General features: G+C 36.9%; 1 protein-coding gene across 2 annotated transcripts in view; it reads right to left on the bottom strand.

The window, feature by feature from the left end:
- The window catches only part of LOC128026236 (polypeptide N-acetylgalactosaminyltransferase 2), a 64774-nt gene extending 51704 nt beyond the window's left edge, over window positions 1–13070 (bottom strand). Inside the window, exon 1 of one of the 2 annotated variants that reach the window (XM_052613106.1) lies at window positions 12809–13070. In XM_052613106.1, coding sequence (XP_052469066.1) covers window positions 12809–12904 — 96 coding nt within the window. In that variant the 5' untranslated portion in view covers window positions 12905–13070. The remainder of the gene's footprint in view (window positions 1–12808) is intronic. The other variant, XM_052613105.1, reaches the window with a different exon arrangement.
- Window positions 13071–14986: the final 1916 nt, after the last annotated feature.

Below are 14986 nucleotides of genomic sequence, written 5' to 3'. Positions count from 1 at the left end.
TAAATCAACACACTTGTGACAGGTTACATGACTGTGTGGGAAACGAGTAATAGACTTTACTCTGATGATTACTGCCCTATAGTCGTGTAAAGGACACCTATAAGAGATTTTGTAAACTTCCAAAAGTCTGTTGCCATAATCGGTCTAAAAGAAACGCCTAAAAAGCAAGCTGTTAAACACATTCTAGCCAGTTTATATGCTCAGTGAATCTGTTGTCAATTATCGGCTTATCCGTTCAATTTCCAAAAATGCATGCAAAGTAATTCAGTTTGAAATAACATCCGCAAATAATAACTAAACTATTTGTCCATTCCTAAACAATTAGTTGGGATTTCCATAAAAGCACAAAAAAGCTAAATGAAAGTGTTTGCATGTCTAATCAGGGAATTATACTGCAGATGTGAGGTTTTTCAATGGTAAATAATCACATTTGGTTAAAATGGAAAAAGTCATGACTAGAACAGAAAGTTTAAAATGTGTTTTTGTCTCAAGGGTTTTCATTCATTTCTGATTTGTGACAACAACAGTTTAAACCACGAGGCTGAATGTTGTCCTTGGCCTGATGGTGTTTGAGCGTGATCGAATTTGCAAGGCAGTTAGCTCTCTGACATTGAGGTTATGTTATGCATTTCACCCAAGAGACTTCATTTTAGCAGAGAAGTGACATGACAAATTTCTGCTGGTAGCTTTAGCTATTTTGTGTAGTAAGATCACTAAAGTCACATTGCATAAACAACTGGAAAAAAAAATGCGGAATAAACTTCAAAATCAATTTACTGTATCAACTAAGAAATCTACGTTTTGCCTGACCTGTCACCTACTTTTTCCACGCTGGACACGGTCAATAAAAGAAGTGCGTTGAACTCCCTGTTATAGATTTGGCAGTAATGGCATTCATCAGAGTGTTTGTACAGTTTATTAACTTCAGTGCTGTTGTATGGAATCTGGTGTTTTGTGTGAGACTGGCCCTGGGCCAGGTTAGAAGATCTTAAAGAGACAGTTCACCTCAAAAAGACAAAAAAAATATATATATATAGTGGGGATTTTTAATGAAGTTATTTTGGACCCCATTGACTTTTTTTTCAATGTACAAAAATATCTTCTCTTTAAAAGGAAGAAAATCATACAGGTTTGGAATGATGTGGGTGAGTAAATAATGATGAGACCGAGAGCTCTTGCTAATCTCTTGATGAATGCTGTGACACTTGAACTATTTTTCAACAATGTATCCTCTTATCAAGTCAAATGAAACCTGTTATGCAGGGAAAAAAATTATGCCATACAAAATGTTAGAAAATTAGACTACCTCTCACTGACATGCCAGTGAACTTCTCCGGCAAAAGGTGAGAAGCTGTCGACTGTGAATCTGCACTGGGCGTCCAGAAGGCCGTCACTTTTATATGGAGACAAGTGCAAATTGGCTGCCCTGCAGACCCGGGGTGTCAATCTAAAGGCTGCTGAGATCACTTCACCATCACCGTCGTCCTTCACCCATCTGTCTCATCCCCATGCTAAAATGAACTTAGAAGAGCTGGGGAGCTCTCAAAAATATTAATCACAACCCTGACAGAAAGAGTACACTGAGCCAGTTACACAATGGCCTTTTAAGTTTCATTCATTTATATTGCTAAATGCAAGAATGATAATGCAAAAACCATGAAACTAGACCATTAAGATACACCATCATGCAAAGCATCCATTAGCTGATATTTAAAGGAATGTTCTCAATGCTCAATAGACAATATTGTGGTGTCATGTAGATTATAATTGAAATATATTTTGTGGCTAAAGCAAAAGCTACCATTTCAGTGAAGCACTTACAACAAAAACTAAACAACGCTAGTCAATCATTCAAAAGACACATAGTTTATAGCCACTACAAGTATAGCATAGTCATAAAACTTCAACATTACATTATGACGGAATTGCTGTTGGTAAAGCCTGTAAACCCAGTAACACTGACACAGCTTTCATGCAAGATTACCAAGAAGGGTGAAGCAAACCGATTAAATAGATTGTCTTGAATCAGAAGAAGAACATAAACTTTGTTGTCTGGATCCATTCAAAATGTCTGACAAAAAAAAAAAAAAAATCATCCAGAAATATAGGTATTGTACACCTTTACGGACACCAACATACCTCTTTTAATAAACTGGCAACACTCACAGATCAGTGATACATCAATGAAAGATTACATCAGATGATAGATTCCCAAACATTTAGCTCTCACCAATGCATTTTCATGCTTTCCCGACATTTTTTAAATTAGAGTCAGATAATTTAAAAAATATTTTATATAAATAATAATAAGTATTGTGATTTAATCTAAAACTCTCTAGATGCTGCCACCATTTACGTTTACAATTGTAAGTGGCTTAGTCGAACTGTCATTTTGGCTTTATTTATTGTATTTTTTAACAATTATTTGAATTCAAGAAACAATATAAATATTCTTTCTAGCAAATCACCATTATACAACTAATGCTGTCGACTGACATTAACCTGCAAACCGTTTTCAACACAGAAAACAAACCGAACAACACAGCTTCAGTCTCAGCTTGTGTCCTTCACTGATCTGAACCAGGTGGGAAGACTCATGGCACAGATGTTCACCTTTCATTAAAAAGGTATGTAAATAAACGGGCCAGGTATGAGAGACAGCCAGAGCCCTCAGGCACAGTCAGGGTAAAAAACAGACAGAGATCAGCCCGACCAAGCCAAGTGGTTTATTGGTTGGTCTGTAATGTTATTGAAGATGCATGTGGAGCACTCATGGAAGCCACAGACCAAGCAAAGACTCCGGATGTGCCTGCAAATAATTAGATAAGCAGTGGACCGGATACAGCACCTCCCTAAAAGCAAAGCTTGTTCGTGGCCCTGAACAAGATATCCAAATAAGAGCCTACTCATTTAAATCAGACACGTAAACAGGTCTAACCAAGTTATTCTAATTTACAAACTCAAAACATGCATGGGAAAAGATGTATTAGTGAAAAGACACACAGAGGACATTTAGTTAAAATACAGCTACAGTCAGCATGAAATGGTAGTTTATCTTATTTTTTATAAATGCATGCTATTATTCTTGGTGTGAACAATATATCCATACATGTTTCTTTATTTTCTTTGTAACCATCTTTTTTTTTTCATTTCATCCTCAAAAACCCTACTAATCTCTTGCAATCGACTGCAAGCTCACAATTAGATCTGCCTTCATTCAATAAACCACTCCTCTTACACTTTTGCAAGTGACAATTCACCTAAAAATGAAAATTCTATCATCCTTTGGAACATTCGGGCACAAAGACTAATATGATTTCAGTTGGACACAGGTGTTTAGTAAATAAATTACTGTTTCAAGGCTGGGATACACCACATGATTTTATACAGATTTTTGGCCTAATTTACGGTCTACTTTTCTTTTTTAGTTTGAGACCATGATTCCATCCAGTCATAGGATATCAAACTGATTTTAGAACGTTGTTGTCATTTGTCATGCACGCCTAACAGTAAGGCATGTGCGCATCGGTTTGTGTTGTTCAAAATGACTTGAAAGTCTGGTAATGTATGACCCTCAGTCGTTTAGTGCATATTGCCCAGTTTAAAAAAAAAAAAAAAAAAAACCCCCTTGGTTGCTTAATGAACAGAATTTAGTCTGACTGCATGTAAATGTACTTAAACGCCTTTCTTTCGTGGTTAAAATGGAAAGATTACAATAATTAAATTACCCTTAAGAGTCAAAAAGTTTTTATCTTCAGTCTTTGAAATGACAGTGGTAAAATTCTCAGAGGAGTCTGTGGTTGCATATGCATGAAAGGTAACATTAGGCTGAAAGACAAGGGACTGCAGTCAGCAGTTTCTGAGCACCGTCTGCCCTCCACTGCATGTTAATTAGCACGTAATTAATGCTTCTGAGCTTCACAAAGCCAAATGAATGATTACCATGTTGTTTTCTTAATTTAGTTTGAAATATGGTACCGAAAAATGATAGACTAAGTTGTTAGAGTTAAATTATACACTGTGGCATCAATAAAAGCAATTCAGTTCAAGCATCACATCAGCTATACAGCATGTCTGAGCAGCCACGTGATCGCTCTGAAAAATGGAAAGCCATTACAATCAGGCTACAAGAGCCACGTTCAAGCTGACAAAACTAGCTCAGCTTCAGTGACTCAGATCCACCGCTGCCATCGATTTCTGTCAGTCAGAGTGGATGGTGGCTTCCTGTGGCTCAATCTTGTTTTTGGTGACTCTGGTGCTCTTCTACTACATGCCCTGTAGGCCGAATTTAAGCTGTGGAGCAAATAAAGTGAACGTCGGCTGGCACTTACAATGTTAAACAGACAAACGTCTGGTGAGAATAATCTACCAGCTCATCAGTCACATACTTAGCATTGCAATTTTATGGATAATAGACAGAGAACTTGTATTTTCACTGGAACCAGTGGTTTGAAATGAACAATGTCTTAAAGCTAGATTTTTTTTTTTTCTTACAAACACCCAGCTTTTTACTTCAAAAGACATTAACTGACGGACTGGAGTCTTGTGGATTACTGTGATGTTTTTATCAGCTGTTTGAAATCTCAATCTGACGGCACCCATTGACTGCAGAGGATTCATTGATTCATTGGTGAGCTACTGATGCAATGCTACATTTCTCCAAATCTATTCCAGAAGAAACGAACACATCTACATCTTGAATGGCCCGAGTATTTTTGTGTGAACTTTTACTTTAAGTCACAATAATAAAGCCTAGCTTCTTGTGATGGGAAATAAAGAGATTTTTACTTTAGTGTAGCTAAGTGCATTCTGAGTGTAAGGTGTGCACGTATCTTCTCATTCCCATGGCATGAACGTAGCTTTTAATCAGCGGCATTGTAAAGTCTTTCACTGATATGATGATACATCACTGGAGGCAATTCAAAAACCCAAGCTCATTAAAATTATATGGCTAGAATTTGATTGGTCTGTTGGTCTCTCCGAAACGCTGAGGTGGCAAACAGCCGGAGAGCACTTGGCTAAGAAATCCTCATCTTCAACATGCTCAACACCCTCTGGCAATATTCACAGTGTTTTCCCATTAGCGTATACATCTCGATACACGAATAACCCGGGCCTACATATCATCTAAACAACTCCGACTGCTCAGCGCTCACAGACGATTTTTGTTTAATCTATGTGGGAAACATGCTATAATATTTCAAACACAAGCTGACAGAGCAGACGTGTCTGCCATAGACATGAAGCAGATGTTCATTCACAGGATGTGTTACTGGTTTCCACGAACAGTGACAGTGCAAGAAACTGAATCTGAATACCATGTCACTAAATGACTCTCTAAGAGACACATCATCATTAAAAACATTACAGCACCACTAAGAACACATGCAATGAAATCAGGAATCTTTCCCTGATATTAAATATTGAACAATTAACTTGGGAACAATGAGACACACTTCACTGCATTTGATATTCATCTTTATTACAAAGCATGGAAGAGGATTATGTTGCTCTTCTGGCAAAATCTTCAAAATAGCCAAAGCCAATTATATCTTTAGAATGCTACTGTATTTTTTAATGTTACATCTACTCCAATCATTTGAGAATGCACCCAGCACATATGGCCCACCTGGCACCACAAGGCATGTCCTCAGAGAATACAGATATTGCCTTTATAGGCTCCAGACTTTCCATACTAAGATTGCCTGGTGGGAAACTAGGCTTAAAAAAAGGCACTTGTCAACAACAAGTAATCAGTTTATGTTTTGTCTTGGAGATGATGGAGCAGAAGAGTGATAAAACTGCAGCTGATACAGAGAGATGTGTTATCATCACGACACAAAAATGTTCAGTTTGCCAACAGTACTAAAAGAAATCATTTATGTAACGTGGTAGTTGATGCATAATGTATCCATTGAAGCCGATTTTAGGTTAAAATTAGGGCTGTGCCATATGGACAAAAAAAAAAACTATTGCGATCAATTTTGATTTTAAAATCACGATTTTGACACACACAGACATGCTTTACAGTCATGAATGCATTCAGTATACATTTGAAACATATTTCCAAAAGAAAACCAATTAGAGCTTTATTAAAAAGTCTAGAACAGACAACTCCGTTAAAATAATCACTAAGTAAAGATGTGACAAAATGTCTAAACACATGGCAAACAAAAAAAAAAAATCCTGTGTTCAGGGATTTTTTTTTCTTCTTTTTTGCCATGCATTGGTCATAGAGCTCATTGTAGCGGTGCCTCAGGTGTTGAAATCGATTTGTTATACATTATACAGGTTCACATGTACTCCGTTTGCAGTGCATACAGTATGAGTATGTGGTGCAGAAGCAGCACAGGGAGCGCGTTATTGTAATGTGAAAGCACAGTAAAATAATATCTAATAACTCTTCGCACACAGATTTCCTTTGCTTTGTCACAAAACCAGGCGTGCTTGCTCAGATGCACGCTGCTCTCGCCCGGAGAGAGTGCGCACACTTAAAACGTGTCTCATCTCACTCAAACTGCGTCCTGTGCACTCACAACTCTCTCTATGCTCATGAGCTAGATATTAATCATTTTAGCACATTTCTATTTCTAACCTTTTACCGTGTGCAGTGTGAACACTCTGATCCGTTAACATGGTCTTGGAAAGAAAGGCGCATCACAGACAGTGTGTGAACCTGGAGTGACGTAGGCATATGCCCAGTCTGTTCTGTTCTCGCGCTAGGTGCATTGCATTCTATCGGATAACATACTGCGGGAGCTCGGTACCGCGGAAAATCGTGCTATAAAGCGATTTCGAACTCGTGCACGCTCAAATCGTGATTTTATGATGATTTCGATTAATCGTACAGCCCAAGTAATAATACATATGAATATAAAAGTGTGTATCTTTTGGTTTTAAAAACGTGATACACAGGGCAGTGGATAAAAAAAAAAAAAGCAATGTCTAGAAATGCAGATTTTACTTCCCAGTTTTACCTCAAGTGCAGTGTTTGTAAAACACCATCATGTGTTACTGTTAATAAAAGTGCAATGGTCAAACGCACCCATTTAACAAAAACTTGCTCTGTTAAACAAGCTAAACAATCATTTACCAACAAATTAAAAACACAAACAAAAATACAGTTTAGCTGACTAACTAACACTGAACTGTGTGCTTTAACAAAATATGTTTCCTATAAAGATCCCTAGAACACTTGAAAACACTTTCTTTATGGTATCTAAGCATATATGGACCAATATAAGGCAGCTGACTGTGTTAATCATAAAAGATAACATCATAGAATGATGTCACCGAGTTGCCACAAGGGAAATATCCAGTATCTAAAGCCCGTTGAAGAATGAATGACCCTTAACATTAAAAGCTAATTTCCTCTCATTTGCATTGCACTCATATACATCTCGCAGTGGCTTATACATATTTCACAGAGACATGAGAGACTGATGACTAAACCAAACATGAAAAACCAGAAAGATGACTACCCTGCAGAGGATAATTGATTTTCTCTAATCACACATTCAGCTGGAGATGCATTTCTCTAGACATTGGCCCTTTTGGTAAACAGGCTCGCTGCTCTTCACCTCTACATGTTACATTTACTGAGCCTTTGCTAGTCAAGGTGTCCACAGATGCAAGTTCCAGGTTTTTAAACTTCATTTTCTTATGCTAGTGCATATTTCATCCTATCTTTTTATGGATTGTGCTATTCACATTTCACTTCTTCCTGGCTCACAGCCAAAGTGCTGACAAGCCTTTGTGTGAGTCTGAACTGGAACCCAAATAGTGCTGCTTCTTCCACTGTTCACTCAACCAGACTCAATCATAATCTAAAAACAACCAGGATATGCCGTTTAATGAGAACATGAACAAAACCTTTATTTTACAAGGAAGCACGACGGGATAAAGAACTATTCTAAGGAGAGAGATTATGAGAAATCGTCTCTGACAATGTGGTTACAGACTAAAGTGGTAAGCAGGGATATAATAATTTTTTTCATATCGCACTCCCAAACTGAACAGGCATTTGTGGGAGAATTGAAAAGGATTTCTGCAAATCCCCACAAAGACCTTTATCTTACCAAAATATTACAGAAAATTAATCTCTACTGACAAAGACCTCAGTAAAAAATGTTGAATCTTTGGACAAGACAATTCTTCAAAGGTAATCACTGCGTGTCAAGAGTTTTCACTTTAACAATTGGGAAAAAACTATGATTCATGACAATTGTTTCGGTGTAAAAGATCACATTTTGTATTTTAAATCAGGACTTTATATAAATATAAGTATAATGTTATATAAATATAATAATGTTAAATGCACATCAAAAAAATTGGGTCACTTTATTTTAAGGTCCGATTCTTGCTATTAATTAACTATTCACTTTTGCCTTAATCTCCTAATAACTGCCTATTTAAGTACTTAATAAAGTGTTACCAAAATTGGATATTCATTTTGAAGTTGAAAAACAATTGCCAGAAGTAAACAGGCTAAAGTTAGCTTGTAAACTAACTATTCTGCATTCGCATGACTTTAACGTTGCATTACTTTAAGATTCTGATAAAATCTCATGTGTGGGGTATATAGGAGTATCTTGAGATTCTATTAACTACAGACTTTATTTTAGTAATTTATCAAACAAAATAAATAAATAATAAACATTTCACAAAACGTGGGACGACAGCACCAGGAAATGTGTACAAATGCTAACTCCTTTCCAGATTTTAGGACTCATTCCAACAGCACTCTATACTGTGTGCATCCCTAATATATTGTAATTTGTAATTAGATCAAATGTTGAGCCTGATTCAAGACTAGAAACAAACACTACTTCAGATTTCTCTCGAAACAAAACCCATCTTATCTTATTCATTCATAGGAAAAATATAAAACTAGCTAGCCCTGCTGATGACAAAAAATGTATATATATTTTTTATAAGTAATGACTTGCCCATTCTCTCTGACTATTTCAGCTAAAGCCCTTGTCTCCATCTGGTAAACACAAAGTGAACTGAGAAAGAGGAATTCCATGGTCATAAACCTTGACCAATGACCTCTGACCATTGAGGTCACTCAGTTATTCATTGTATCCAAAGTTACAGCACAAGAGAGAGAGAAGACTTTTCAGGAGAAGTGTCTTTAAAAACCTTTATGGATACATACAACCATGTTCCTGTCAAAGGTCAGGTCGTAAAAAAGCAAAGCTCACATACAGTATATGATTTGTCAGCTCATATCAAAGGTGAAAACATTATAACTCTTACACAGTAAGTATATAACTAGTTCATAGCTCTGTTTAAAACATAAGGCACTGATTCAGTCTCAGGAATTCAACTCTGCTGATTCAACAAGATGACAAAACATAATCTCATGAAATCCGGCTGCCAACTTAAAAGTTGCCAAAAAATATTGAGGTCTTTTGAAGCTCAATTGGTAGATAAGAGGAAGAAAAACATCCCATGCCAAAGAGCTCCAAAAGCATCAGATTTTCAAGAGTTTTTTGCAGACAGTATCTCAGGGAAGAGATAGAAGCCTCTTCTAACATTGCCCTTCAAATTTAAAAACCAATTCACCCTCTGTTAAAGTAAAATATAACCTCATTTATCAACGTCCAGGACCTTCTTCTACACGAAACTGACAGGGATACCAAAGCACTACATTTGTGACCCTGGACCACAGTCTTAAGTCGCTAGGATTTATTTTTAGCAATACCCAAAAAAACACTGTATGGGTCAAAATTATCGTTGTTTTTTCTTTCATGCCAAAAATCATTAGGGTATTAAGTAAAGATCATGTTACATGAAGATATTTAGAAAGTTTCCTACCATAAATATATAAAACCTTAATTTTTGATTAGAAAATGCATTGCTAAGAACTTCATTTGGACAACTTTAAAGACAATTTTCTCTGTATTTAGATTTATTTGCACCCTTAGATTCCACAGAATATCGGCCAAATATTGTCCTGTACTAACAAACCATTCATCAATGGAAAGCTTATTTATTCAGAAGAAATTGAAACTTAAGACTGGTTTTGTGGTCCAGGGTCACATTAAGGCTCTTTGGCCTTCACTTTAACACTGGTCTGTCTTCCACAAAAGTAGTGGTCAACTGAGATATCGTTAAAGTCGATATATCTGCCAATATGTGGCATTTTTGGGTCATCACGTTGGCCATTAAGTTTTTTCTGTTTGGCCAATGTGTTGGAACGTTTATTTTGGGAACACCAATCCCCGAGTGTGGCAGATTCTCCATCTTCATTAGTTTACACGCTCTGATTAACAGTTCGGTCTAATAAATAATTTTATTAAATAGTGTGATATCATATAGATCTGCTTCATATCGGTCATCCGCCACCTCTTCTCTAAATAATCGGTATCAGCAACAACAATAAAACCACTACTCAAAATGAACTGCACAGTTTAATTTAGCTGAACATCTCCATTCTCCACCATATCAGAAAATGAGAAACCCACAGTCTCCAGCCAAAAAATGAGGGCCCCTTCTGTATGACACTCATCAGACCCACTGATTACTTACTTTCCTCTGTTATCAAAGGGGCGAAACAAAGAAAAAACAAAGACACACACAGCTTTGTGAGAGAGCCGACTGAATCACCATGCACTTTGGTTCATCCTGATGTTAACAAGCTTTGATTTGAACAAGTGACTGAAAGCAGTTCGGCTCCATCCCAGCACCGCCACTGTAATCCTGCCAACAGGGGCAGAGCAATCAGCATGTCAATAATGTGTTCAGATCAAACGCATTTCTCTGTAGAGATAAAAGCCTCCTGTTTCCCTATCCCGTCTGCATCTGAGGCCAGCCATGGCTCCAAAAAATAATCTGATAGGGAAAACATGAATCTGACCCTTGCATAACTGAGGTACAAGAATCAGTGATGATGAGCATCTGTGCACCGCCACCACCATCACCCCGGGGCTGTCATCCACCCTCGCTGGTTGCAGAAACTCATTTCCTCGTTGAGACACTATCTTTAAAATCTGTTTAAATCTATTGCGTAACTAGCAAAGTTCTCACAGAAATAAATGCAAAAGCTCTAGGCAAAGGTCACGTCAATTTAAAATGAATTCATTTTGTAATTTTAAGGATATAAAGAAACACAAGCTGCACCAAACAGCCGCATAGATGTCTCGTTCAATGTAGAGAGAGGTTCAACATGAAGCGCCCCGAGTCAGATGACGGGGCGCAAACCAGCTGTTCAGCCACTTGCTTATGCTATTCTACATGAAGCTTTAAAAAAACGGATCCAGAAGGAGCCGTCTTCATACATTATTAGGTTATGATAAAAGCAGCAATAGTAGAGAAACGAGTTAAGCAGCAAAGTTTTTGATGTCCAGTATATTTCTACTGTAGCCTTGCACACAGAGCACAACGTTTCATGTTTCGTGCCACAGACAGTACAGTACAATAACAACTTGTGCGCAACAAACTGTGATCAGTGCTACACTATAAAACAATAGCATTACATTCAGTAATGCACATTCAGAATGCCATAAGGGAGCAATTTCCAAATGTGCAGTGGTCCATTCACCTCATTGTGCCTTGATCACAATATCAAATGCACTCACAATAGAAAATGAGTTGGCTGACTGTGGGTGATGAACAGCTGTGGAAACAAAGCACAGAGCACAACAAAACCTCAAGACAATACATGTCATTTAATATAAAAGGAAGTTCATGAGCTGAATATTTTGCTGTGAGTTAAAGAATTTCAGCAAACTTCCTTCAAGACATGGTACGGTATGTTACTAAAAATGTGTAGTTTCATGGTACACCATCCTCACTCAAAACTGAGTGCAATATCTAGGATAAACACTGTCAAGTGATGATTAATGAGAATGATACAGCTTCTAGAGATAATAAGTTACTGTACATTCAAATTCATTGTATTTTTCTTTATGGTTATTATGGTTCTTTATATGACAATCAGCTGCAGCTCACAAATGTTGGTGGCATTACACTAGATAAATGGAAGAAAAACAAAGTACAGTAAAAAGTAAAACTACACTAGACTGTTATTGTGCAGCTAACATAGCTGGAAGTAACTGACAATGGAAATTTTGCACATTCGCTAATCATACTGATCACTCCGCTTTAGATATGTTTAATGACAAGTAAACACATTATTAAGACGGTGTCTATAGATCTCATTATTCAGTAGAAATATTAAATAAATTGTAATAGAGAAAAGTTTCGATCGTGGATGATTCAAGGACTAACATAAACACACTCTATTGTGTCGCCACCTACTGGCGTAACGACGTAAACTGCAGAAGAAAAAAATCACTGACACATTGTGAACGATTCATCCAGTGAACGCATTCAAATCATAGTCCCTAACACCAGTAAAAAGTAAATATTAGTAAATATTAATCTTAAAAAAAAAAAACGTGTATTAATCGTAGCGTTATCACCTCCCTGTAACATTCACAAGATGAACTGTTCGTATTTGTACAAGCAGCTCCCTCTCGCTCCAAAGAAAATCGGCGTATCAAAGCTTTTAAAAACGACTTCGGAATAAATATGCCTTTTAGAAACAAGCATAAGATAATGGGATCGACTAACGCAGATATTTGATAGTCTGGCGCTGAAATCACAGCACTATCTTTGTGAGTCTACGCAAAACACTTTGGCCATTTAAACGTGCGGGCTTCTCTCGCCTCGCCGTGATGACTGATGTTCCTCATTCATCTGCAAACGAAATATTTCGACAAAGTGACTCCAAAAAAAAAGCAACTTATGATATCACCGATCCAGCAGCATGCAACATGAAGCAAACAGAAAAACCTACCTTTCGACTCAGCGTTGTCCCCGAATAGAAGTAATATGCTATGCCTAGAACCCAAAGCACAGCGAAACATAATAATACCCTTGATTTCCTGCGCATTGCTGTGATTTTGGATGGGATAATACAGTGGCGGACTCGGGGTTTCTGCCGTGATAAGCCACGGACGTCCTCGTTCTGCGTCTCGCTGTGGCTTCAGCGCTCAACTAACCCGAAATCAACCAGCAGCAGCGGTTGGATAGACGAAGAAGCAGGAAACAGCCAGCATCACCGGGTTAGAGGGGAAAGGGTAACCGACTTTAATCCAATCACGCTCCGCAGAGACGCGGACGGAGGAGGGGTGGGGGTGGAGACATCCATCGTTAGCCTGTACCTCAAGATGCGCAGAGGAGGCATTGTTTGGTTTATTCTGGATTTCTGACAAATACATTTTGTTGTAGTGTTTCGGTCTCCTCACGGAAGTCACATGAAAACATGCTTACTTTACACATTTGTGTAACCTCGTGTGACTTCCTTGTATTGTGCACACTGCACAGTGGCATTTTCCAGGCTGTTCACTAATGATTCATTTATTAATTTTAGCAAATGCTTTTGAACTGTGTATTTATGAGAATTTATTAAGTCATTAACAACCAAAAATGCATTTAATGAAACTTTGAAGAGTATGATAGGTGAAAAAGATGTAATGAAAAGTTAATGTGTCAGCATTGATATAATTCCAGGCTCATGACATGACCCTTATGATGCCTGCTACTTATGTGCTAAACCTTGGAATAAAATCTTTTGTATATTTTAACTGTAAAAAGAAAAAAAAGTGTAGATTAAATCACAAAAGTATATTTGAGGATCATTAACTAGAAATAAAAACCAAAATCATAATCAGATTAATTACATTAAATTGAAAACATGTTAAATGAAAAAAAAAATACTACTAAAAGAACTCAAATAAAATGTAAAAACTATACAGACATATACAAAATACAAATGAGAAAACGCAACAAAATTATTAAATATAAAATAATTAATAAATGTTTACAAATGTAATAAGAATTTAAAAAAAAGTAATAGAATCTCAATCGTAGTAAAACAACAAGAAAATTATCAGTAAATGTAAATTTTTGGGTGAATTTTTCTTTCATTAAAATTATTAAAAACAAACACACACACAAAAAGTGCAACAATAAATCCTTATTCTGATTAAACCAATTCACTGCAGAGGATCCAGAAGTGACCAAGTAATATAACACTAAATTCCTCTAAATCTGTTCCAATGAACAAACAATCTCTTCTGATGGTGAGTATATTTTAAGCAAATTTTCATTTTGGGATGAACTATTCCTCTAAGATTATGTTAATGTAAGACTTATTTGGGCACTCTAGAAGTTTGCAGAGGGCCCCTGGTTGAGAACTACTGTTCCTGAATCATTCCCACCCTTCACCCCTTTAGTTACTGTCCTGTGTGTCAGCACTACTGCTCAGCCCAAGTGTGATGCTTAATAAAAGGTTAAGATTTTTTTTTTTTCCCTACTGTAATGAAAGCGGTTTTACACTTTGATGCTGAATGTCTGCTGTAATCTCAGTGTTGAGAGAGACCTTCAGAGATTTCAAGATGAGCCACACTGGTCTGTTGTCTGATTTTCATTTATTTTATTTATTCATCATAATGGGATCACTGGGTGTCTTTTAAAACCTGTAGAAAAAAAATGCATAGATAAATGCTTTACTTTAACAATAGCCTATACTGTAATAAATAATGTAAGCTACAGATAAACTAGGTTATTCAGTTTTAAACAACTCATTAAAATTTGACCTAAAATCCAAAATGTTTTTGAGCCATCTGATAATCTGAATAAAGGACAAGGCTGATTTAGAAACACTGCTGCACTTCCAAGGAAACACTTGAATGACCTACTTTCATACGGTGACAAACACTGTAAACTGGATCTTATGTACACACAGTGCTACAGTTAAAGATTTGGGCTGGCAAGTGGCAAAGTGGCTCCTCATTCAGTCCCTTTTTCAAACCTGAACAAAGCACTTATCCTCAGATTCCTCCAGGACAGCTGTTGATGTGGTAGGTATGCTGTAAATTGATTAGGATTGAGTACGTTGAGCAGGACTGAGTTTATGAAATAACAAATAGATGATTCAATCATGATTCAGCAAGACTCACACCACCTAAAC

The sequence above is a fragment of the Carassius gibelio genome, chromosome A13, assembly GCF_023724105.1.
Source record: "Carassius gibelio isolate Cgi1373 ecotype wild population from Czech Republic chromosome A13, carGib1.2-hapl.c, whole genome shotgun sequence".
Lineage (NCBI taxonomy): Eukaryota > Metazoa > Chordata > Actinopteri > Cypriniformes > Cyprinidae > Carassius > Carassius gibelio.
The sequence above is the reverse complement of the archived record's forward strand: the minus strand, read 5'-3'. Positions and strand labels throughout refer to the sequence as shown.